The following is a 27584-nucleotide window of genomic DNA, read 5'->3' as shown; positions in this document are numbered from 1 at the left end:
GATTTGGATTAGACAACAAATAGACACACACACACACACACACACACCACACCTACCCACCCACCCTCAGGAGTGATTTGGATTAGACAACAAATAGACACACACACACACACATACACACACACACACACACACACACCTACCCACCCACCCTCAGGAGTGATTTGGATTAGACAACAAATAGAGACACACACACACACACACACACCTACCCACCCACCCTCAGGAGTGATTTGGATTAGACAACAAATAGACACACACACACACACACACACACACACACACACACACACCTACCCACCCACCCTCAGGAGTGATTTGGATTAGACAACAAATAGCCAGACAGCACCTCCCAGAGATGGGCGCACATGCAGCAGCTGTCAAAAGGAGAAGTCATTTTACTTTCTTTTAAACTTGCAATGTTTGTCTTTATTTTGTTCTTTATATTTTGAAAGTGAAAAGAAATAGTATTGACTCAATTTCCTTTTGTTTTTTTTTTTTAAATATTTGTTCTATGTATTTACAAGCCTTAAAGTTGCTCTAAAGATTTCAAAAGTATTAAGAGTACTTTTCGCAGGGTAGCACTTGTTTTTTAAATTTTTTAAACAATTCTTGGAGTTCTCTGGTCCACAGCATTTCCTTCTGTTCCAAGGTTATGTATGTGTTGATTACTATTGTGATTTTTTTTTTTTTAATTTTCTGAAGCAAGCTGAGAGGCAGGCAGAAAGATTTGATGCCAAAAAAAAAAAAAATCTTTCTTACCTTATTCACCCCAAACCTTCTTAAATCTGGACTAACTACTATGCTTTAAAACAAACGTGAGGTGCATCTGCAGGGGAGGGAAATTTATTTCTCTGCTTTTCTATTATACAAGTTGTTTACAGAAACTGCAAATTAAAAAATTACACTGGCATTTGCAGTCCTTAAAATAAATTAAAAAGTTCTCAACTTTTTTTTTTTTTTTGCTAAACAGATGTGTTTTTTTAAAGTATGAGTCCTTGTTTAAAAAGAAAAGATTAAAACAGAAAATATTTTCTATAAATAATACATGTATTTTGGTTTTAGTGCTCCCGCCCTCAGGTTTGAAGTTTACTTTTTTCCAGTACCTTTTTCCTCCATGATCACCTTTTTTCTCTTTCCCCTCTCCCACTCGTGCACACGTGGGGATTTCTGCGAGAATTGGCCTTGCTGCACTGTGATTGGCGAAGACGTGAAACTTTTTAAAAAAATACTTAAATTGTTTCTTTTGTTTCGTTTTGTGTATTTGAAGCTTTAGTTATCCTCAGACTCCTCTTCGGCTTCCCGCAGCCACGTGAAGAACGCAGTGACAGATTTCAGGGCCACACCCTTCCCATTCTGCTCTGCAGGGTCCTTGCTGCTTTCCCATTTGTAGAAGGCATCCTCGGAGATCACCTCCTCATCGTATAGGCAATCAAAAAACATTCGTAGCAAATCTGCAAGGAAGTAAAAATATACTATCAGTTCTAGAGGTGCTGTAGTTGTGATACAGAGATTATATTTCCAAGGAATGAATGAATGAATGCACATGAGTTCCCCTAGAGAAGAATATCCGTAACAATTCATCATACTCCCTCTTTATAGTATAATAGCAAAAACAACTTGTCTAAAGAACAGGAAAAAGATTTAAGCAATCTAAATTATTTTTATTGCTATTATTTTGTTCAATTTGAACTATTTTCTGATAGCGCTGAGGTGTTTGATATTATATAGTTCTCAAACTACACACTATAAAAATTAAATACACAAATAGCTTTACTTTCTTCTTTATACATTCTCCATTGTTTGAAATTTTACAATATATAATTTTTACAAATTTTGGAAGAAAAGGGCAGAAGGTACTTTCCCCCCTTCTAATGTTGCTTTCAAACTGGAAAGAGTAATAATTTATATGGAAAATATGGGTAAAAACTATCTCATCTGGATTTTGTCCAGAGAAACAACAGCCTGTTTTTTTCAATGCCCAGATGATCTGGGCAAATTTTTCTGTTTTGCTCCCACAGTGGAAACTTAGCTTATGTTATTGTTCAAAAAAGAGAAAAAGCTGGTAATTTTTATTACCAATTTTATTAAAAATAAAAACCTTTATTTTTAATCCCTTCATTATGGGCTCTTAAGTTCATTTAAAGTCAGCCTCCATTCATATGAACAGAGGGAGGCAATAGAATAAACAATAACTGATAATAAATATTAGGCTTAGAATGAGTCATATTAAATTTTTTCTTTGGATTTATCTTTGTAATTTTATTAGTTAAGCTAATATTGAAATCACTTTTCATCCTCTAAACCTTGGTTAGCCTATGGGGAAATGGAAACAAGTGGCCAAAATTCTATTGATGGTAAATCTAGAATTAAACATCTCTCCAGGGATTATTAAAGCTGATCATTATGGGAGACACTTTAATTTGACTGGCTGAGCATATAGCGTCAATTTCATCTCTTGAAAAGTGAATGAGTCCTCATCCTATAAGAACAGAAAAAGGAAGTCATGATGTTAAATGACCCTCCAAATGTCTTGAGAAAGAGAAAACAAAGTCAGTTAATTCTCTGATTCAGACTTAGATGTCTCCTCAGTTACAAACTGAGGATTATTTGTTTCGATCTTTTCCTTTATCTCCTAGAGGGATTCATCAGCACTAGCAAAGAAGGAAAGCCCAGCAACAGATAAAACCTAAGGAAGTACCAAAGAGCTACTTCAATGTCAGCTCTGAAATTGCCCTGTTAACTACTATCCACTTTCACAAGTTTCAACTGAATTTTCAAGATTTAATACAATTCAGTTAATTTACCAATATCACTAAGACTTGGGTGGTCCAGGTTACCTTATTTGTCTGGTTAGCAGAGAATTAATCATAACCCTGAAGTGAAAATTAGTCTAAAACACCTTAATGTCTTTGTTGGGTGTCTGAGGATTCTGAAGAGTATCATCCTCTTTCATTACTAAGACCTGTGTCAAAGAAGGTGAAAGACTGTAATGCATGCATGCTATCACCACAATGCTCTGCATTATCCAAAAGGGTAGCCACTAACCACATGGGGCTATTTACATTTAAATTAAATAAAATTTAAAATTAAGCTCCTTAGTCACAATAGCCACATTCACAAGTGCTCAAGTGAATATACTGTACCATACTGCATGGTACAGATACATTTCCATCACTTAGGCAGACTTGCCCTACAGTGAGGATTAAATCTCTAATATAAACTAATTTTATTACCATTTTCTCACAGAAGTCAAGTACATAAAAAATCCAGGTTTATTAAAGTTGTTGGTTATCTGAGTTTTTGTTAGTAGTGATTCTTCTATTATTTGCTGTTCAAAACCCATCAAAGCATCTCTGAAGTCCTGACTTGGATAAATCTCACCCACTGGCTGGGTTAATTGTAGGAGGTAAACTTACTGGCAGGTTGATCAAGTTTTACTATTGATGCTTGTAGTGCATAAAGTGCTTGCAGTTCCTTCTCTGTATCTGAGTCTAGGTACTTGAGTAAGATCGGCACCCTCTGCTTGATAACAGCAGTGTCCACTCGGAAGGTAGAACAGTCAGCTATGGGGGATACAAGAACTAAGCGTTACATTCAAGGAGTTAACACAGCCACTTTTAATTTTCTGAGTTGATAAGATGTGACTACAAGGAAAGCAGAAGCAAGGGGGGTCCAAGGAAAAGATTTTGAAATCTAAGATATTCTGAAATTATTAATGGGATATTCTTCCTGAAATAATAAAAATACATGGAGGGGGGATGTATTTTGAGTGCTGGGTTCCCTCAGAACGAGTGCACCCAATTCTTTATCTTTAATCATAATGAAACAGGGACAGTGGTTTTGTGACATTCCAAACTATAAAAGAAACATTAAAAAGGAAATTAAAGTGATAGTTCATGCTAATCTTTTCAGAAGGGTAAAACGGAACCATTTTATTATTACTAGGAGGGCGAGGACCAACTCTAACAGTGGCAAACAACACATACAATCTAGGCCTTCTGGAGTAAAGGCACAGTAAAAAGAGGTTGAGGAAATCTCATCCTCAATGCCAAGAAGCATAAGGTTTTATCTCCTCTGTAAGTGAGCACTGGGGTACAATCTTGTTTTTTAAAGCAACTTTTATACTTTCCAACTGTGATTTTATTTTTTAAAATATTTACTTTGAGAGAGCGCGCATGAGGGAGCACGGGGTGGGGGGGAGGGGCAGAGGGAGAGGGACAGAGAGAATCTCAAGCAGACTCCCTGCTGAGCAAGGAGCTCAACACAGGGTTTGATCTCACGACCCTGAGATCATGACCTGAACTGAAATCAAGAGCTGGACACTTAACTGACTGAGCCACCAGGCACCTCTACAGCTGTGATTTTAAAACACCAGTCTTATGAGGCGCCTGGGTGGCTCAGTCGGTTGACTGTTTAACTCTTGATCTCAGCTCAGGTCATGATCTAAGGGTCATGAGATCAAGCCCCGCATTGGGCTCTGTGCTCAGTGTGTCCCTCTCCCTCTGCCTTCCCCCGCACCGCTCGCTCTTGCTCTCTCTCTCTAAAATAAATAAATCTTTAAAAAAACAAAAAATTCCAAAAAAACCAAAAACACCAGCCTTACAGTTCCATAGATACTGGAAATGACTTAAGATATTTTTATAAAGACTTTCTATTAGCTTGTTATTTACCTCATTAAAGACCTAACACTGAAAAAACATTCATCTGACAAAAAATCTTAAAATATAATTCTGAAGCTATCTTCTAAAATGATGACAGACCTGAAATTCTGAACTTTTGAGCTGATGGGACTTTTTTCCCTACTGCAGTGATAGAAATGTGAATTTCTATTCTAGGCTAGGTGGATGATCTCATTCAATATTGTTGAATACTATATGCAGCTTAAATACTTAGGGTTTCTACCAACCCTAATCCTATCCATCTATGTGATTAACAATGACATTGTCTCATCATCTAAGGTCAACATAAAGCAAAAGAAACAATTGTTTTCTTTCCTCGTATGTTTTTATATAAAATGGCTTTTCTGTTGAAATGACGAATCCTTCATTGATATTAGGTTAAGAATATTCAACCCATTCATTATAAATCTTGAATGGAAGATGGAGGAGGCTTCGCATACTGGAGGTGAAAGGTAAACGTAAAACCACATCCAACAGAGAAGGAAACAACCCAAGTGGCATGTATTGGAAGAACACAAGGCATGCAGTAGCTGCTCAGATCTGGGCTTTCTATGGGCACAGCAGCTAATCATCCCCCTGCTTGAGAAACCTAGGCATTGTAGACAGAAATGGCACCCACTGGCACAAGAAAATGAGTTTCACAGGGCAAATTTTGAAGACAATATAAACTCAGACCCATATCATCAGCAGTTAACATACCGGGGATTTCAGATGTTAAGAGCTGCCTTCAGAAATGTTACTTACCTATAATAGCTGCTTTACAAACGGCTGTCATTAAAGCTCTAAGGAATGTAGGTGAACTCATCTGGCTTTCATCTAGATTAGCCTGAAATCAAAAGTAAATGGAACAGTTAAAAGTACCCTTGCACATTAGAGAAATTACTTCTCTTACACCAGGCCTCATCTGGCACTAGGGACAGATGGGGTCACATTCAACATTCTTGTAAAAATTAATCTTGATTCATTGGAAAATACTTGGGCTACCACCAGTTCTGTCTGAAAATATTCTAGGTAGCAGCCTTTAGTTTTCAGAGAGCTTACTGCTGCTTATATTTTGCTCAATTATACAGTGTTGTGCACTATGTGCATATGGAAGTACAACCATTTAAAAACATTTTTCTTCCTCGGGCGCCTGGGTGGCTCAGTTGGTTAAGCGACTGCCTTCGGCTCAGGTCATGATCCTGGAGTCCCGGGATCGAGTCCCGCATCGGGCTTCCTGCTCAGCAGGGAGTCTGCTTCTCCCTCTGACCCTCCTCCCTCTCATATGCTCTCTCTCTCTCTCATTCTCGCTCTCTCAAATAAATAAATAAAATCTTTAAAAAAACAAAAAAAACAAAAAAAACATTTTTCTTCCTCAATAAATAACTCATATTAAGATGATCTCACCCCAGTGTGTTTTAGAGACTACTTTTCTGAGTAGTGTGCAACAATTTTTAGATGTGCTAACATTGCTTTTTTATCTTAACTTTAATGTGAACTAGAGATTAAACTCAAGCATTGTCTCAAATCTTTCAGGTGGTGGTGAGAAAAATATTACTCTTTTCTAAGGATGGCAGAAAAAATGTACTTAGAGATATGTTAAGTAGAGTAAATGGGCTTCAAATTTGTTTCTTAGTTTCTCTTAAGATCTTATCTTCTTAAAAAAAGAAAGATCTTGCTATAAAACGCTGTACTAAGCCAGATGAATAGCAAGAGGAAAACACAAACAAAAGGAGACATTTTCTAGGAAGGTATTTCAAATACTTTTCAAAGTTTATGTTCCTATGCTTCTGAACAGAATTAATGCTTGTCTCAGCTTCTTTTAATAGCACAGCATAGTATTTTCCACTGGGTCAGCCTTAAAATGATTGGCCAGGAACAAACTTAGGATGTCATTATAAACCTCTGTGTTAGAAAGCTAAGAATTTCAAAGATATTTGGAGATCAGTTAAATGTTTATGAATTTTAAAACTGACACAGATTAACTAGCTGCTCTCTCTTTGTTGAATACCTAACCTCATACATCACTTGGCGAGAGACAAGTTAAGAGGGGTTAACAAGTCAGATGGCCAGCTCTGCAGGATACCAGCAGCACTGCACATGGTGGGCTGTGTTACAGTAAGAGGTTTCATTACCAATCTTTTCCAAAAGAACAGAAACATGTGGTGCTACTGCTAACAGCTGAGGATGGGGATAGGATGGGGCAAGAGCCACATATAAAAGATTTGATGATTTATGTGTTATAGCCAGTTGTGGTTTACACCTTGTAAACAAACAAACAAACTTTATTTAGACTGAAGCCAGACTGGTCTAGACCCAGAAATTACTTTCGCAAAGTGTGAACAATTATTTTTGAAGAATAAATGAGAGAATAAAAATACACCATTATTTTTGGTTCAACAATACTTTAAAAATAGGTTGACAGAGCTATTTCAAGTACTGAGTATCATCTGAAATTCCCAAATACTTCTGAAAAAATATGAACAAATTAGCTAAAAAGAATTAGATAATAAACACCACTTCCAAACCATTTGACTGTTTCTTATAAAGAAATAAACTGCATATTGCTTCTACCAAATAAAGCTAAATATTGTTAACTCTAATATTTAAGAATAGAACAGACCTGAAGAATAGTGTTGAGAACACTATAGATTAAGCAAAAATCTTTTTTTTTTTAAAGATTTTATTTATTTATTTGAGAGAGAGAGAGAACAAGCAGGGGGAGCAGCAGAAGGAGAGGGAGAAGCAGGCTCTCTGCTGAGCAGGGAGCCCGATGCGGGACTTGATCCCGGGACCCTGGGATCATGACCTGAGCCGAAAGGCAGATGCTTAACCAACTGAGCCACCCAGGTGCCCCAGATTAAGCAAAGATCTTAACAAAAATGGGAAGAACAAGAAGGCAAATGGGTCTGCTAACTGGGTAAGCAAACTCAGATTTACATAATTCTGGTATCAGACAGAGCAACAAATGTCTTCATGTACTATGAGCTCAACTACTATTACATTTTTGTTTTTTCTTTCTCTTTTTTAAAAGTCATCTTTATTAGAATAATCTACATTCAGTGAAATTTACCCTTTGTCTTCTCTGTAAGGATAACAATTGTTGGTCCAGAATAGGCAGAATAAATAGTGATATAAAAAAATGAAGCCCAACATTGATGAAGAGGTGAAAATGGCATCATTTTGCAATACATAAGAACATAAAAGACCAAATGGTTGAAATGATGGTATCTATGAAAAATCATGGCAAAAAAGAATAATGTTAAATATGTAAACACTGACTGGATTTCTATTTTTTTTAAAAAGATTTATTTACTTGAGAAAGAGAGAGTACGAGAGAGAGAGCACAAGCAGGGAGGAAGGGCAGGGGGAGAGGGAGAAGCAGGTCCCCCAATGAGCAGGGAGCCCGAAGTGGGGCTCCATCCCATTACCCTAGGATCATGACCTGAGCCATTGGTAGATGCTTAACCGACTGAGCCACCCAGGTGCCCACTGACTGGATTTTTAAACAAAACAAGGCACGTTGATAACATGCCAGAAAGGCTGATGCTGATTCTATGCTAAATCCTACAACAAACTACCACATAAATGGCTTAAAAGTCTTAGAGAGAAAAGAGATGGTTATGCCAGGAGGAATAAGTAAGTACATGAAAAACAAGTGATGCTAAACTAACCTTTCCTTTTCTGATTTGATTAGTATATGGTAGCTCAGATGGATATAGGTATATATGCCCTGGACTTCAGCAAGGCTTCTGACAAATTATGTAATGGCAGCTGTACCCTTGTGGGCAAGATGAAAGATGAAATAGACAGCAAAATGATGTGAAATAATAAACAGGTTAGCAGCTGGAAGTGTCCATGGGGGTACGGGTGGGATCTTGTCCCTGAAAGGAAGCTACTTTGCCCCATTCACATATTTTACCCATAACTTGGAAGGGGATAAAGCTGATTGCATTAATGAAATGCAAGGAGGACACAAAGTGAAAAAGATGGCAAGGAAATTTTATGACCAAAGTCAGAATCTAAACTGTCCTGATAGACAAAAACTCGTATCTTATTTAAGCAGATGAACATAAGCAGAAATAATTTTTAAAAGCCCCATTCTGGTTCCAAAACCAAATGCATTAAAGTTCCAGATGGCAGAGATAACTAAACTGAGGAACATAAAAGAATGCGTACCATATGACTGAAAGAGCAGTTTGAGTTCAGTTTGGTGAGTCTGCCAGAAGCACAGAGTCCAAAACAAAAAATGGAACAGCACTGCCTAACTCCACACTGTTTCATCACATCTGGCAATCATGCTCAATTTGCACATGTCACTTGTGAGAAGGGATACTGAAAATGCAGGCTGTTTGGATAAGAGTAACCAGACAAGAGTCTGGATATCAAGATTTCAAGAAAGGATGAGAGAACCTAGAGAGGGAGACAGGGATATAATGGTAAACTATTACAATTAATTAAAAGATTCCCAACTAGATGACAGGATAGACTTATTATCCTGAATAGACATGGAGGAAAATAGATTTTAAAAAACCCCAAATTATCAGAAGTTTCATTATTTCTCAATGCCTAAGAGTGGATAAAGAATTAACAAGCCATTACAAAGACTACAAAAAAGGATTTATCCAAGAGGGAGAGGACCAGATTAGCCATCCATGACTTTCAACTTGGATTATTATATGATCCCATGAAAAATGTGTACAAATAAAACATACTTACATAAACAAGAATCACTAAAGGAAAACAGTAGCAGATTAAAAAGAGACATGATCAGTAGACTCCACAAGAAAAATAAGGTATAAAGTTTTCAGAAGGAAGAATTACTATGAAGATGAAAGCCAACACAAGTCACAATAACTATGTATTATTTATTTATTTATTTATTTATTTAAGATTTTACTGAGAGAGAGAACAAGCGTATGGGAGAGGCAGAGCGAGACGGAGAAGCAGGATCCCCGCTCAGCAGGGAGCCCGATGCGGGGCTCGATCCCAGGACCCTGGGATCATGACCTGAGCCGAAGGCAGACGCTTAACGACTGAGCCACCCAGGTGCCCCACTATGTATTATTTATTAATTTCACCCAGAATAGTATTTAAAATGCAGGAACATTTAGAAAAAATATGTATTTTTTTAATTAAAGATTTTTATTTATTTATTTGAGAGAGAGAGAAGAAGAAAAGAAAGGGAGGGTAAGAGGGAGAAGCAGACTCCCTGCTGAGCAGAGAGCCCGATGTGGGACTGATCCCAGGACCCTGGAATCATAACCTGAGCCGAATGCATGTGCTTAACCGACTAACCCACCCAGGCGCCCAAAATGTCTATTTTTTGAATAGTAAAATGTAGGGCATATGCTAAACTAATGAGAGACCCAGAAAAATGGCTTCTGTTTTGAATAGTTTTACTTGACCTTATACAAGACTGTAAATCTTATAAAAATAAAAAACAGCCTTATAGTTTCAAATACACATACATGAAAAAATAAAAACTAACTTAATAAGGTTAAATACTCCTATGAAGCGAAAGGGAAGATACAGGCATACCTTGTTTTATTGTGCTTCGCTTTATTGTACTTCAGTGATACTGTGTTTTTTTATAAATTGAAGGTTTACAGCAACCCTGCACCAAGCAATTCTATCAGCACCATTTGTCCAACAGTATTTGCTCACTTCTGTGTGTCACATCTGGGTAATTCTCACAGTATTTTTAACTATTTTATTATTATTGTATTTGTTATAATGATCTGTGATCAGCGATTATGACTCAATGAAAGCTCAGATGATAGAATTTTTTAGCAATAAAGTATTTTTCTTTAAGATATTATGTACTTTTTAAAGATATAATGCTATTACAGACTTAATAGACTACAGTATTGTGTGGACGTAACTTTTATATGCACTGAGAAAACAAAAAATTAATTTGACTCGCTTTCCTGCAGTATTCGCTTTATTGTGGTCTGGAACCGAGCCCGCACTATCTCTGAGGTGTGCCTGTATGTGAATGAAAGCGAGCCCACAAGACTTGTTCTTGCAGAGATATCAGGGAAGGTGACATAATCTCTATACCTCTACCCAGTCAAAGATCTGTTCATCGTTCGCTTTGTCCTCAATAATGAGTTTCTCGAGTCGCTTATACAGGTCTTCAGCAGAGAGTTCTTTTTTTGAAAGTGCTTCAGAGGAACAGGAACTATCAGACTCTATGAAGTCCAACTTCTGAAACATAAAATGTTATATGTATTAATGTAAGTCAATATTAGTAACCTGAGAGGAAAACAAAGTCATGGGCTATATGTTTTATTTTACATAGAGTCAAAATGATCAGCAGAAGCCATTTTTTATTTATAGTTCTCTAAGACTCTCACTCCACTACCTTTCTGAATATTTCTCCAACTTTTTATATTGTCTATCTCTGATTCTCCTTAAGAACAAAAAACCAGCAAGACCCCAAGAATTATCTCTGTGGCTATGCTCACTCCAAATCATTCAGTTGTGCTCTCAGCAGTGACCTAGCTCTATGGCAGGGCAGGAATACTAACAGTACAGTTTAACTCCTTCTGCAGCCTATGGTTTAATACCAGTACTGCCACAGAACAGCTGTCAAAATTCTAAATTTGGTGAAGTCCTTCAAACACCTCGTGACCACTGTGAATCTAAGAGAAATGATGCCATATTATAAAATTCCTCAACAACTAGTGTAGTGTATGGAGGACAACAAAAACGAAGGGTTTTATCAGTATTGCACAAAAGATCTTTTTCCCCACAAAAATCATTCAATTCCAAAGGACTGAATATTCTGGTATGGAGAAAGACTGTAAATATGTAGTCACTGCAATGAACCACATCATCATGGCCTGTGTGGGTCCAACCCAATGCAGAAATGCCTTTGCGTCAGCCTTCAGAGTACCATCCACACACACTGTTCCCGGCATGTGGCAGGCATAGAGGGCCCCTGGAAAGCTCCCTGAACACACATAAGGAGCTCTGCAGCCCTGTTAGGAGCACTGGCTTCACCTCTCCTGTCCTCAGATAGTGGCAGTCCAAGGCTACTCTCATTTTGTTCTTAAATACTTGATAAGAGTTATCTGGCTGTTGTCTCACATCCATGACAATCACCCTGGGAAGTATAAAAACAAGTATACATGCTTTCAAATTCTCCCAGAACACTGGCTCGCTCTACCACGTATTTAAGTCCTAAGGCCCCCACAAGAAGCAGCTTGATGGAGCACAGATACATGGACTTTAGAGTCAGAGATGGGGGTGAGGGTGGGGGTTGGGAGTTCAGTTCTGACTCAGCTACTACTTCTACCGGGAGGACTTGTTCTAAGATGGGAAGACCACCACCAACCTCAGCCAGTTCCAAGGGCTCAGTGCACTAAGAATGTGCACCATGCTGGGCACCAACAGGACTCTAGGAACATACACCTGCTAGAGCCACCCACTAACCTGGAAGGGAAAAGCCCCATACCAGCAGGACCACACCCTGTTTCCACTGCATAACACTGTGCTGCTCACACACTAATCTGAGCTTCTTTTATGATCCTGATGCCAGTGATACAAAGTATAAGCATCATAGTTGCCCTCACAGTACTTTACATGTGGGCAAAAAAAAAAAAAAATTCACAGATTTGACATACCCTATTTTCCAGGAGGTAATTTAATCCTGAATTGAATACCATCTAACCACAGGGCACATCTAAAGATGGACAACCCAAAGGGTAGTGGGAAGAGCTATCTCTTCATTTAGAAGAATAAAAAAAAAAATCCGGAAAAAAAAAAAAAGAATGTAAAAATCTCCAATTATGTAACTACTGTTATTAAAAAAAAAAAAACTTCTGATGACTAAATTTTTAACAATTCTTTTGCAATAAGAGTATTTTGGGTGCTGGTCGCACAACATTGTGAATACACTAAATGCCACTGAATTGTACACTTTAAAATGGTTAACTGGATGTTATGTGAATTTCACCTAAATTGTTAAAAAATACTTGAAAAAATTGATGATTTTTATGTCATTCTGACACATGTACATAAAATTATGATTATACACATATACTAAACATAAAAAAAAAAAAGGAAATCATGGGGGCGCCTGGGTGGCTCAGTTGGTTAAGCAACTGCCTTCGGCTCAGGTCATGATCCTGGAGTCCCAGGATCGAGTCCCGCATCGGGCTCCCTGCTCGGCGGGGAGTCTGCTTCTCCCTCTGATCCTCCCCCTCTCATGCTTTCTGTCTCCCATTCTCTCTCAGATAAATAAATAAAATCTTTAAAAAAAAAAAAAAAAAAAGGAAATCATGCCATAATTGTTCAATTCTTAGAGGAGTGGTTAAAAAAACATTAAAATGATTATTAAATATTAGCAGATTATTAAAGATTATTAGCACCAGCTTTTCTCTAATACCTTTGGAGACTTTGATATATTCCTATACCCTCCCCAGATCCACAAAGGAAAAGCTACCTTGAATTCTGTGGGAGAAAAAAAAATTCATCCTACTGTTTTAATTGTCTTTACCATTTAGGCAGCATTTTAAAATAATATTTTCCTATGAAGTTTTAGAAACATGCTTCAATAATTGCAAGTTCTCTGATTCAATGCTGATAAATTAAATACCCTACTCCCACACTTAAATATACACACAAAAGCAAAAGATGATGGCCATAAGTTCTTTTAAGAATAGGAAATCAATTTTTCAATATCTTGAAACATTTTCCATATTTATTCTTAGGTTAGAGCAGCTATATAGAATACCAATTTAACCCCAAACCTACAAAAATGAAGTCTGAGGGCAATTAAAAACAACAATAAAATCAAACATATAGTACATTGCTCATTAATAAAATATGACATAAAAATTTGAAAATGAAAGCCTTTAACCACTGCCAAAGGGAGTTGGTGGTGAGCTGTATGTAAAGTTTGTAATCGTCCCTGGAAAGAAACATTTGCTTCTCAGAACCTCTGTGTTTCTGCATAAGTTACCTCATCTTTCTGGAGCCTAGAAGGCTGGGCTTCAAATTTATGCATTGGTTCATCACTATCTCTTGCAGAACGTACTAGGGTCTCCAGAAAAAAGTCACTGAACCAAGTATTTTATAAAAAAGCCAAAAGTCAGGATAGGGAAGACCAGGTTTTCTAAAACCTCATTTTTCTAATTGCCCTTCAAACATTTTTATTAGTAACAACAATATTCATAATTGATTACTTCTCTGTGCTCAGTGCTTCTTTAACATTATTTTTATAAATTATATCTTTATACATTGTGTGCCCATTTATACATATTTATAACTATTATTTTATGGATTTGCCTTTTATTTTTATTTTTTTTTAAAGATTTTATTTATTTATTTGATAGAGACACACAGCAAAAGAGGGAACACAAGCAGGGGGAGTGGGAGAGGGAGAAGCAGGCTTCCCGCCGAGGGGCTCAATCCCAGGACCCTGGGACCATGACCTGAGCCGAAGGCAGACGCTTAACGAATGAGCCACCCAGGCACCCCAAGATTTTTGTCTTTGTCACTCAAAAGTTTCATTGTAATATATCTTGGGAGTAAATCCCATTGAGTTTATCCTGCTTAGAGTTCACTGAAATTCCTAGATATGTAGATTCCTATCTTTGATCAAATTTGGGAAGTTTTTGGCTATTATGTCTTCAAATATTTTTCCTGCCCTGTCCTCTCGCTCTTTTCCCTTCTGGGACTCTCTAGTGGCCATGACGGTATGCTTGATGGTGTCCTATAAGTCCCCAGGTGCTGTTCATTTTTCTTGATACATTTTTCTTTCTGCTCCTCAAACTGAGCAATTCTTTTTTTTTTTTTTTAAAGATTTTATTTATTTATTTGAGAGAGAGAATGAGACAGAGAGAGCATGAGAGGGTCAGAGGGAGAAGCAGACTCCCTGCCGAGCAGGGAGCCCGATGTGGGACTCGATCCCAGGACTCCAGGATCATGACCTGAGCTGAAGGCAGTCGCTTAACCAACTGAGCCACCCAGGCGCCCCTGAGCAATTCTTTTAAAGGCTCCTTTATAGGTTTTTTTTTTTTTAAAGGTTTTATTTATTTGAGAGCAGGGGAGGAGAGCATGTGTGGGGGGAAGAGCCGACTCCCCGCTGAGCAGGGAGCCTGATGTGGGACTTGATCCCAGGACCCTGGGATCATGACCTGAGCTGAAGGCAGACGCTTAACCACCTGAGCCACCCAGGTGCCCTCCTTTATATGTTTAATGAATTAATTTTCCAATATGTATTATCATAAAGCTTATTTAAAAAAAAGAAACCATGGGGATTTTTTAAATTTAAGAAACTCAGTGATACTCATAGTTTCATATAACAATGCCAGAAGTTTCATTTCAAAAATTAAAGATAGATTTTTATGGCAGCCAATTAGTGCCAAATCAGTGATCCCCTGACTGACAGAGCAATTTCAACTACTTCATATTCAAGTTTGCAGAGTTTTATTTCTGTCTGTTGGAGCCCTCTAGTTAATTTTTCATTTTAGCTATTACAACTTTCAGTTCCAGAATTTCTATTTGGTTTGTTTTTATAATTTCTACCTCTTTATTGATATTCCCAATTTGATCATACAACATTCCTCTGAATTCCTTTGGTTCTTTGTCCATGATTCCTTCAGCAATTGGAGCATATTTAAGGCAGTTAATTTAAATTCCTTGTCTGGTATGTCCAACGTTTGGGCTTCCTCAGGGATGCTTTCTGTCAATTTCTTTTTTCTTGTGCATGAGCCATATTTTCCTGTTTCTTTATATGCTTTGTAATTTTTTTTTGGCAACTAGATATTTTGAATATTGTAATGTGTAACTCTGGATTTCAGACTGTTGTAGTCATCTGTTAATTATTGACTTTAGACAAAGACTACATTTCTTCCTGTGTGTGTGGTCACTACAGTCTCTGACCCATTATATCTCCCCACATAGCCAGTGACCTTGCAGAGATTTCAGTGAATGCATGGATCCAATGAGAAAAGTGTAGGGTGGGTAGGACCACAGACAAATGTGCTGTTTCTTTAAATTCTTTGACAGACACCATTCAGGAAACCACTATGGCCTAAGCAGTTAAAATAATGGCTGGGCCCTGCACTAGACCCTCAGTAAATTGCCAGGCAGATTAAAAGGCATAGCACCGATCTTTGGAGGACAAGGTCTTCATTTCTCAACCTGGCCACCAGAAAGCTGCACCACCATCTCCCCTACTGTCTACCACAGGGCTAGGGACTAAGAGCTTCCATGCAAAATGCCAAGGTTACTGAAATTTACCAGATTCTTTTTTCATCAAGTTTTCCCCTGGTGTTGGTAGCACACATGTTTGACTAGGCTCGACAATTCCAAAATAGCTCATTCTAACACATCTTGCTAGCTCAATAGTTGTTTCAGTGGAAGGAGTAATCCTGGAGCTGCTTACTCCTTCATCTTCCATACAGCCACACATTGATTTCTGAATGTTTTATAACATATGTTATCATAATATTCCCGTGATAAATGCTACTGGTTGTGATGTATTAATCTTTTAATATAATTTTGGACTTGACCTGTGAAAATTTGTTGAGAAATTTTCTTTGCATTTATTAAGAATATTGGTTTATAGTTTTTTTTTCTTGAAATCTATTTGTCTGGTTTTATTACCAGAGTAATGCTGGTCTTATAGAATGAGTTGGCAAGTAATCTCTCCAATTTTCTGAAGAATTGGTACAGAATTCTTTGCAGAACTGGTATTATTTTTTCTTTAGATGTTTGATAGAATTCAACAGTGAAAACACCAGGGATTCGAGTTTTCTTTGTGGGAATGTTTTTAACTATTTCAGTGTAATAGATGCTCAGATTATCTATTCTTCAGTCAGCTCTAGTGGTTTGTATCTTTCAAGAAATTTGTTCACTTCAACTAAATTGATGTACTTACTGGTATAAAAATGACTCATAAATTTCTCTGATCCATTATTATGTTAGAAACTGTATAACATCATCTCTCTCATTCTTTCTATTGGTAATTTTAGTACCTTTTTTTCCAACTTTGTTTTCTCTGATTAGTCTGGCTAGAGATTTAACAATTTTACCTTCTCAGAGAACCAGCTTTTGACTTCATTGACTTTTCTCTATTGTTTTTGTTCCACTGATTTCCACTTTGATCTTTATTATTTCCTTTTTCTATTTCCTTTGAACTTCATCTGCTCTTTTTTCTAATTTCATAAGGTTGAAAATGAGGTCAGTGATCTGTGAACTCACTTCTATTCTAAATACAGGTGTTCAGTGCTAACAATGTCACTCTAAGTACTGCTTGAATTGCATCCCACAGATTTTGATATGTTGTGTTTTTTCATTTTCAATCAAATATTTCTTACTATCTTTTATGATTTCTTCTTCAAGTCATGGGTTATTTAGAAGTATGTTGTTAAGTCTCCAAATATGTGTTACCCACATTCTTAAAGGTTAGTTTAGTTGGAGAGACAATTCTAGATTAACATACTCTCTCAGCATTTTGAGATTATTCCACCATCTTCTGGCTTTCACTGTTGCTACTGCAAATTCTACTGTTTCTTTGTAGGTAACGTACTTCTTTCTAGCTGCTTTAAAATCTTTTGTCTTTTTTTTTTTTTTTAAGATTTTATTTATTTATTTGACAGAAGAGATAGACAGAAGAGCACAAGCAGAGGGAATGGCAGAGGGAGAGGGAGAAGCTGGCTCTGCACTGAGCAGGGAGCCCGATGTAGGACTCGATCCCGGGACCCTGGGATCATGACCTGAGCTGAAGGCAGACACTTAACCATCTGAGCCACCCAGGCGCCCTCTTTGTCTTTGATATTATGCAGTTTCACTGCAATGTAATTATCCTCTGTAGTATACATGTGCTCTCTATATATATTCTTATTTTTATCAGTTCAGGAAAAGTCTTAGTCATAGTCTCTTCAAATATTGCCTCTTCTCCATTCACTCTGTTTTTCCTCCTGGGACTCCAATTAGTCATATGTTAGACTTTCTCATTCTACCCTCTAAATCTCATAGCATCTCTTAGAAATCTACCATAGTTTGTTTTTTTTCAAATCTTCTCATTTTGATTAGTCTTTTCTTGTTTGCTCATTTTTGTGAATTCCTCTTTTGTATATAGCGTTATGTCATATTCTGAGTGAGAATTCCATTATCTTAAGTCTTTGGGGTCTAAATCTACCATTTATTACCTGTTTACTCTCACTCATGGGTACTTATCTCATTACAGGTTAAATGGACTCTAAGTATTAATCCATGTATGTAGATAATGTTAATTTGTAGAAAATAATCAAGAGACCTAAGTTGCAAATGTTTTTTTCCAAAAAGAATTCTGGTTTGCTTCTTCTGGGAGCCAGGGTAATACTGAACTAGGACCATTTCAACTTCTTCCAAGATTTTTGGTAGCACTTATAATGACATTGAGCAATATGCCCTTCATGTGTGCTTATTGCTAAGAGTCCAGGTTTCATCTCTGGCTTTTTTCCTCACTTATTAGGTTAGTTCCTTAGAAATTACCTTCACTTTCTATGAACCCAGCAATGCAAGATAAATTATGCTTTATCTAGGCTCTTATCTTTTGGCAGGAGGACTCTCCAGAGTATCTAGGAAGTTAACATCCACAGTAACCTAACACAGTGTCTTTATCCAGCACAATATACTTACTTTAAAATAATTTTTAGATTTATTTTCATTTTTACCTAAGAGTGATTTTTTTTTCTACTTATTCATAATTTTGTTGGCGGTCTTAGTTTTGATTTTCCTATATTTTAGGACTTGATTTGCAGGATCTTTTTTTTTAAAGATTTTATTTATTTATTTGAGAGAGAGAGAGCACAAGCAGGAGGAGTGGCAGAGGGAGAGGGAGAAGCAGGCTCCCTGCTGAGCAGGGAGCCCAATGCCGGACTTGATCCCAGGACCCTGGGATCATGACCTGAGCCGAAAGCAGAAACTTAACTGACTTAGTCACCCAGGCGACCCTTACAGATCTTTTTTTTTTTTAAACATTTTATTTATTTATTTGACAGAGAGAGACACAGCGAGAGTGGGAACACAAGCAGGGGAAGTGGGAGAGGGAGAAGCAGGCTTCCCGCATAGCAGGGAGCCTGATGCGGGGCTCGATCCCAGGACCCTGGGATCATGACCTGAGCTGAAGGCAGACGCTTAACGACTAAGCCACCCAGGCGCCCCTACAGGATCATTTTGAGAGGGAGTTGTTTCCTTTCTCTGTCACTCTTCCTCATCTAATATTTTTATGGTTGCCTCTATCTGATCCCCCACAATTCCTTATTGAGAACCATATTATATTGACCATGGGGTCTTCTGCTTGTTGTGGATTTCTGGATCCAGTTACCAAGCGGACAGCCTAGCTAAGGTTTTGGCTCTACGACTGTGTCTATTTCCTTGCATTTATCTTTCTATGGAGTTCCTACATGGTTTCATGCAGTAAGCCTGTCCTCCAGTTTTCTGCCCTGTAAGGGGCATACTAGTCCTCATCACCTCACAGAAATAATTTCTGCCTGTCTCTACTGGTTTTTAGACCCAGAGCTCAGAAGACTTATAGCTTTAGTCCTATTACCCCTGCTATATTTATCAACTTCCTTTGTGGTTCATGGAGATATGTAGTTTGTTTTCTGTGTGTGGCTAAATCCTTTAAATTTTATTTTTATCTATCATCTAATAAGGAATAGCTGGAGTGGCCCTAAAGCATGGACTTAAAATGATATCTTGACCATGATTCTTATTTTGGTCTACTTTTAATGACTGAACTACTAATGAAATTACCTTCATTTATTCTATGAAACAGACCAACAACTATTAAACAGGAAGGTATAAGCCTTGTTCTTACTTACCTGCTCCAAGAGAAAATTATGTACATCTTCCCCTTCTGGTAAAAAGTCCTTCCAGGTGAGGTCAGCCTCCCTCCATAAGGCTCCCACTTTCTTATGGCTCTAAAACAGAGATAAGTCCAATCCATTTACTTTTACATTGTGATAAGAAGGAGGAGGAGGAGGAGGGGGAAGGGGGAGGAGGAGAGGAGAAGGCTTGCTTGAAGTTAAGAGTATAGAATTGTAAAGAATGAAAACTCAAAACTTTCCCTTGTTGATATGAAGTTAATTTCTCTGGACTCCTGGCTTTCACACCAAGATGTCTGCATGTATGCAAATGTAATGGTGAACGGCTGTGGTACAGCTGTTTGAGGTTCAATAACTTACTTTATCAGATGACTAATCTGGGGAACTGTAAACTCATGTTTGGGATTTATGAATATAAGCACCTAAAAAAAGTTCAATTCACAGAGTTCATAAATTCAACAGTGTCTCTTGTCCTAGATAGTGTTATATACATCTGCTGTTAAAGCCATTCATCAAGCCTCACTGGAATCCCCCCCTCTTCATAGTAGATCACAATTATGCTAACATGAGAATGACTAAGGAGGTTGCTGCTCCTGAACCAGGAATGAGAAGTATTTCAAGGACAAGAGGAACAAGGTTGAGCCCAAGAAACAACAGAGAAGAGCTGTTGTCAGCTGGAAAACTGATGAGAAGGTACAAGTCCACTGCCTGAATAAAGTCACAGTGATAAAGGGAAATGTCAGCCTTTGAGCCGCGGCTACCAGCTATGAAACGTGTATTGGTTATTTCATAGAGTAACTTGCCCAAGGCATAGCTGATAACAAAGTCAGGATTTAAACTCAGGCTGACTCCAGAATTTATGCTCTATGAGAACTTGGTTAGGAGAAATGAGAATTTGCTTTCTGTTTCTACATATAAACGTTAATAAGAATTTGAGTTTTTAATAAGGACTAAAGTGAAGTAGGTTAGGAAAGGAGGAACGAATTCTGGACCTACAAATTAGGGTTTGATAAAAACTTTAGTGCCATCAAGCAAATAGTACTAATAACAAATAATCAACTAGAACTAGAGACCAGGCTATTTAGTACACCCATCCATGAATAACTGGTACAGTGATGTAATACAAAGGGACTTCTGTACATTCAGAGGGAGAAATGAAACAAAACATTTTTACTGATGCCTATAAAACAATGAAATCTATTATCCCAATACCTTTGGCTCTGGTTTGAATTAAGTCAGAAATCACCCCAGAATTTTCATGTATGAGTTTTGTTTTGATGTTTCTCACCCCAGGTGTTGTTAACACCACTTTCCCAAACCTCTTAGACCTCTAATATAGCACTGATACACTCTTTTGAAAGTCTTGGTTTAGACTTGTCTGTCTCCCTTTCTAGTTTATGAATTCTTTGAAGGCTTTATCTTTGTAAACCGGGATCCTGGCATAGAGCTTTGCAGAGAAATGTGCAGTATTTATTAAACTAAATTAAATTTAACTTTAAGACAGCAATTCACAATCCTGTAGAATCATTTTTAATACCTATTATTAATCAGATTACCTAGCCTGAGATCCAAAATTAAGGAAATTAATCATTTTAGGCATCTTACCTTTCTCTGAAAGCAAGGAGTTTTCACTGAAATCTATTAAAAAGTATAAATAATGTAGCCATTTTGTTTCAAGAAGATAAAATTACTAGCCACAAATACAACATATTTTGAGATTCTTTAGAATTATACCAAATCCAGTTGAGATTAGATAATTCTTTCCCAAGTTACTACTAACAGAGGAGAAATACACCTCTGTAAGACATTGAAACAGAGATCTCACTCTTCTTTTCAAATAATAAAAGGCTACAGAAATACTTGCACAGTGATACCTAAGCTATTCACAGATAACTCAAGATTAAAAATCACTGCCCTTCCTAATATGCTGTTGAGTCTGACACTCGGTTTAACACTCACCATTTGTTTGCATAGAAGGTGCAATATTTCAGAAAGCAAGACCCCAGCTCTTCCAACAGGAAGTAAAGGTTTGCTAAATTCTCTGTAAAAGACAGGAGTAGTGATTAAGTTCCTCTGAACAAACTCCCTATTCTAGAACAGTAGGCAAACAATGTGTGCCAAAAGAACAGATACTATGCAACCTAAATAATAATGGGCAAGAGAAAGCTCCAGGACATGCTCTAAGTAATGTTCAGCAGAAGTAGTTCAGACTTCAGGTTCACTTTATGCTTCACGGAGAAGCTAGAAAGGGACCTTAGAATTCCTGGGTTTTGCCTTTTTCTCTAATTGCCTCAGTGATCGGAGCAATGCAATGATCAGTCTCACTTAATCATCTATTTACATAAATACCACTTCAAGCCTAAAGGAGAGAAGAACTTTAGTTAAGAGGGAGTTGCAAAGTTTAGTTATGAAGTATTTTTAAGAAAGGAAGCTGTTCTTTAGACTATGGATGAAACAGAAAGGGAGCATTTTTTTTCATAGTCTAAATCAGTATTTCCCACACTGTGTTCCATAGGATATGAATAATTATTCCTCAAGAAAAGGATTCTACAATTAAGTGAGGCAATGCTGAATTAAACAAGGCCAAAATTTTTTTTTTAATTTATATTTTATTTTTTAAAGTAAGCTCTATGCCCAATGTGGGGCTTGAGCTCATGACCGTGGGATGAAGAGTCACATACGCTACGGACTGAGACAGCCAGGTGCCCAAAGTTAAATAGTTTTTGTTGTTTTGTTTTACTACCGAATTCTCATATTCTTTAATATGCTGTGAACCTCAAACAAAAGGGACACATAGTATGTGGAGTTTGACTATATGAACAATTTTTGGGGAAATACTAATGTAAAGAAGAGTTTAGGAAGAATTAGTCTGTACAATGTAGCAACAATTTCCAACTCCTGTCCAAATCTAGGAATGCCTAAGATGCAGTTCCTTTTATTATAACCCGAGCATGTACCATGCAGGTGTCAGTCTGATAAGCTATTAAGTAGAAATAACTTCTCATAGCATTTGAGCAATGACAGACATAAAGTCAGATTAACATTAAGTTTCCAGGAGCAATAACTTTCCAGTTAAGTGATTCTGGAGCCGATTATCTACAAACACTGCTAACCTCAATGGACCACAGGGTTATCATATCCCCATGACCTCTCCACTGTAGATACAGTGTAATGTAATATTTTTATACTGAAATGTCTTTTTTTAAAATTGAAGTATAGTTGTATTAGTTTCAAGTGTACAACATAGTGATTTGACTATTATATATATTATAAAATGCTCACCATGATAAGTGTAGTTACCATCTGTCACCATACAAAGTTATTATAATATTACTGGCTATATTCCCTATGCTATACTTTTCATCCCCATGACTTATTTACTTTGTAACAGTTTGTACTTCTTAATCCCCTAAAATGAGAAGTTGTAAAGAGTCACAGGCTACATCCAAGAGCCTCCAAAGGGACCAAGGGAACAGCACTACGCTAGAGTTAGCTGGTAAGTTTGGCATCAGTTTAGCTTGCTACACACACACACACACACACACACACACACACACACAAATAAAAAGTACAACTTACATGAGAAGTTCTCTCATGGAGATTCCGCCTTCTTTTAACATGGGGGTCACCAGTTCAGCAAGGTACAACCAAATGTGGGGAATATCAATAGCCATGTCATCTGCCAATTCCAATGTTTCTGAAAAACTGAAAAAGAACAAGAGAAAAATTCACACAAATGTAATTCAAAAGTTAAGATTAAATAAAGAGACCAAAAATCAGTCAACAAATATCTATTAAAGCACCTACTATGTTAGATACTATGCTAGGCATAAAGTAACTGATAAATAAATAAATTCTTGTTCTCAAGAGCTTATTTTTAGGGTGAAAAATCACAGCTATTCATTTAGAAGTATAAAAACATAATTCAAGACTTTGTTAGTCCCATATATAGCTTATTAAAAGGGACAAAAACAAAAGTAAATTTGTAAATGAGACATACACATAATTACAAGGACATACATGTAATTGTAAAGAAAGGGATGAATGACTGTTAGGGCACGGGCAGGTGTATTTGTCTTCACAGCCTTCCAGATCTCTGCACACAGAAAATGTGTGCTTTTTCACTGTAGTTCAGTTTTTAGCTAGAGTACACCATTCTGTGTACCTACCATAGAGGTCTACACGTCATTGAAAATTCTCACTTAAAAAGAGATACCACTACAAGGCAGCGTTACCTTTGTGAAGGTGCCATTTCAAAACAGTTTGTAGCTCTGTGACATTACTTATCTCTGGGCTTCCTGAATCCTTGATGCCAACTTTCTGGCCTCACAGCTCATAATGATTTGACATCTACTTGCTGTACAACAGATTAACTGGACTATTCTCTCATTATGTGCACACTTTAAGCTTAGTTAACATGCCACTGATGGAACATAATCTGGCTGGACTCCACGATTTCTGGGCTAATCATCCTATAATGTCAATTCATGTTCTATGCTTAGTGGCATAGATTAAAGCTATTTAATGAGCCCATGAGACAACTATAGCGGCCCAGGTCTCTCAGCAGATCTGTGGTTTTCATCTCATATTACAACTAGAAAATACCCATATTCTTGTCTTTGTTTTCTATTTCTTGATTAGTCAGTTCATCATGAGACAGTCTGCAGAACACAATCATTGGTCAAACCCATATTGCTGAACACAGGGTTTTCTTCTCTTTTTTTTTTAAGAACTTATTTATTTGACAGAGAGCGACACAGCGAGAGAGGGAACACAAACAAGCAGGGGGAGTGGGAAAGGGAGAAGCAGGCTTCCCGCTGAGCAGGGAGCCCAATGCAGGGCTCGATCCCAGAACCCCGAGCCACCCAGGCACCCCTGAACATAGGGTTTCTTTTTTTTTTTTTTTAAGATTTTATTTATTTATTTATTTGACAGAGAGAGAAACAGCGAGAGAGGGAACACAAGCAGAGAGAGTGGGAGAGGGAGAAGTAGGCTTCCCACTGAGCAGGGAGCCCGATGCGGGGCTGGGACCATGATCTGAGCCGAAGGCAGACGTTTAACGACCGAGCCACCCAGGCGCCCAACATAGGGTTTCTATAGAACAAGCTTGTAAGAGGCTTATTTCTTTTCAGACTTACAGTTCCTAAATCATTTTGTACATTTCTTAAAGAAAAACACATGGTATACAAATGCTCCTAGGTAATTATCTTTATGTCTTTGGCCTATTACATAGCTTGTAACAATGCCTTGTATAATACACGTTTTCTGCTGGCTGAATGAATGAAACAGAGCTACACCATACCCTTGCTTCTTGGTACATAGTGACCGTTACACCCAATGGACTAAACTTTGGTGAAGTCCACGGGGTGGGACTTTAGGCATCCCTCCCTCCATCTCAACTAAGGAGGCTCTACTTTTACTTACTTTATATATGAGTTCCTATCTAAAATTTAATGAAAGGGGTACATGGTTAAAAGTAAAAAAATTTTTTTAGTTCACTGAAGTTCTGATCAGAAATTTGCTGAAAAGGCAAAGCAATCTTTCATAATTGGAAATGGTATTATCAGCAGCATCTCCTACAATTTCCATTGTGATAATTAAAAATATATCTTGATATAGATAAACAAGAGAGAGACAGGGAGGACATCTAAAAATCAGACTGGTCAAGTATTATTATGACTGGTCATAAAAGAATCTAATTACAGATAAAAGGAAGAAATAAATGAAGATGAAAGCTTCTTACACTTTAGTATCATATTCAGAGGATCACTACAAAGAAGAGTTTTTTTTTTAAAGATTTTCTTTATTTATTTGACAGAGAGACACACAGTGAGAGAGGGAACACAAGCAGGGGGAGTGGGAGAGGGAGAAGCAGGCTTCCCAAAGAGCAGGGAGCCCGATGCGGGGCTTGATCCCAGGACCCTGGGATCATGACTTGAACCGAAGGCATATGCTTAATGACTGAGACACCCAGGCGCCCTATTTTTTTTTTTTTTTTTTTTTTTGAGATTAATTTATTTGAGAGAGAGCAAGCTTGCGGCGTGAGTGAGCTACAGCACGAGTAGGGGGAAGGGCAGAGGGAGAGGGGGAGAGAGAGAATCTCAAGCAGACTCCACACTGAGAGTGGAGCCCAATGCAGGGCTCAATCCCATGACCCTGAGATCATGACATGAGCAGAAACCAAGAGTCAGATTCTTAACCAACTGAGCCACCTAGGCACCCCATGGGGATTCTGTTTCATACGCGGCAACAATTATGCTTGGAGTTGATAAACTATCTAGTAAACAATGTGACACATTGAGCCTATTTGAAACTTCTGTCTAGTATTAGAATTCAGTAGCAGTGCATGCTTTGAAGGGTTCTGGAGAAGAAATGGCAGATTAATAGTTGGCTGATCAGGGCCCAGTAAACAGGGAGGCCTTCTACCTTCCACCATCTCTGGCTTGGGGAGCTGGGCAGAAATAGCTTTAACAACTGCTCAGAAGGGGAGCCTGGGTGGCTCACTCAGTTAAGCGCCTGCCTTCAGCTCAGGTCATGATCCGCGTCTGGCTCCCTGCTCAGCAGAGAGTCTGCTTCTTCTTCTCTCTCTGCCCCTCACCCCGCTGGAATCTCCTTACCCGCTTGTGGTCTCTCTCAAATAAATAAAATCTTTAAAAAACAAAACAAAACAATGGGCGCCTGGGTGGCTCAGTTGGTTGGGTGACTGCCTTTGGCTCAGGTCATGATTCCGGAGTCCCGGGATCGAGTCCCGCATCGGGCTCCCTGCTCAGCAGGGAGTCTGCTTCTCCCTCTGACCCTACCCCCTCTCGTGTTCTCTCTCTCATTCTCTCTCTCTCGCTCTCAAATAAATAAATAAAATCTTTAAAAAATAAAAATAAAAAACAAAACAAAAAAACCAACTGCTTAGAAATTAGCATCTAAGGGGTAGCAGCATCCTAGGAAGCTGACCTTAGATGTTTGCCCACAATGCTATGTAAAGACAGAGGTCTTTGGATATTGGGACTGAAGAGACAAACACTCAGGGTATTTCCATGGCTCAAATGAAATGGCCTCTCTGGACAGTATGAACTATTTATAATTTGGGCTTTAGAAGTAAATGGGAAACTCTCGATCTTTTTGCAAGAAAGCTCTTGGTGGGTAATGACAAGTGGCTATCACTTTGTGTCCATCTTAGAAAAAACTGCTGGGCCTCTCCATTTAGGAAGGAACAGGGTCTTCATAGGGATCTTAGCCTAAGGATGACCTGGTTAGGTCTAACAAGGTATCAAAAGCGAGGTCTGGAGTCACTGCATTATCTCTAGCTGCAGAAGGAAGTAGGGACAGAGGAAGATGAAGTACCTACTGAGACACAGAAATGTTGATCTCATTTGCAGTATAAATAAAAGGTGGTGGTTGTATTGCCAGCAGCAGCAACAGCACCACCACCAACGAAGAAAGTGCAGACAGGATGGCTGGGTATGACACTCTCTCCTCAAGTAATCCCCCAAAGGGAAATACCAACATCTGGAGATAGTCTAGAAATCAAGCTAGCACCTCACAAGTTCAATGAAGCAATGAAGCTAGACCCCACTTCCTGGGGTCTTTCTAGATACAAATAAACTTAAGAGTATAGTTTGAAGAAAGAGAGAAAGGGTAAACAGTAATCCAGCATTCTCATTTACAAAATTTTCTGGTGAATACATCATAATAGATGAGAAAGAAGCAAATATTTATAAATTAATATAATCGTGACCTCAGCTGTAGTTTGCAGGGCTTGACATTGTAATTTCAAGTTGGTAGGCAGAGAAAATTTATTTGTGAGGGCTCATATACTCTCATTTGCTCTATTTACACTGGCTGGTTATTGGAGTGAACTGATTTCTCTTTTTGAAACTGGGAAACCATCTAAGTCTTAAAGGCCAACAGTCATAGCAACTTTAGCCACAGTTTCTTACTAAGGTAACTACTTACTAAGGTAGATGGCCTTAATCTAGTCATTCACTGAATTCATCACAAACTACCTTATTGCTGAAAGACAGCTTATTAATCATCCTAGGGGCAAGTATATATTTTCTAAGACCTTGAAGACACTGTCATCATTCCTCACAAAATC

The 27584-nt window shown here is 37.9% G+C and overlaps 1 protein-coding gene across 18 annotated transcripts in view; it reads right to left on the bottom strand.

Moving 5' to 3' along the window:
* Positions 1-406: 406 nt before the first annotated feature.
* Positions 407-27584, bottom strand: part of EIF4G3 (eukaryotic translation initiation factor 4 gamma 3) — a 333115-nt gene continuing 305937 nt past the window's right edge. For 17 of the 18 annotated variants that reach the window (XM_032391889.1, XM_032391850.1, XM_032391921.1 and 14 more), the window contains 7 exons: positions 23072-23197; positions 21452-21533; positions 19490-19588; positions 10725-10871; positions 5427-5508; positions 3420-3566; positions 898-1454 (listed from right to left, as the gene is read on the bottom strand). In XM_032391889.1, the coding sequence (XP_032247780.1) occupies positions 1273-1454; positions 3420-3566; positions 5427-5508; positions 10725-10871; positions 19490-19588; positions 21452-21533; positions 23072-23197 (865 nt within the window). In that variant the 3' untranslated portion in view covers positions 898-1272. Of the gene's footprint in view, positions 1455-3419; positions 3567-5426; positions 5509-10724; positions 10872-19489; positions 19589-21451; positions 21534-23071; positions 23198-27584 lie in introns of all 18 variants that reach the window. The other variant, XM_032391835.1, reaches the window with a different exon arrangement.

This window comes from Phoca vitulina, unplaced genomic scaffold (genome assembly GCF_004348235.1).
Source record: "Phoca vitulina isolate PV1807 unplaced genomic scaffold, GSC_HSeal_1.0 scaffold2, whole genome shotgun sequence".
Lineage (NCBI taxonomy): Eukaryota > Metazoa > Chordata > Mammalia > Carnivora > Phocidae > Phoca > Phoca vitulina.
This window is presented reverse-complemented; position numbering and strand designations above follow the sequence as displayed.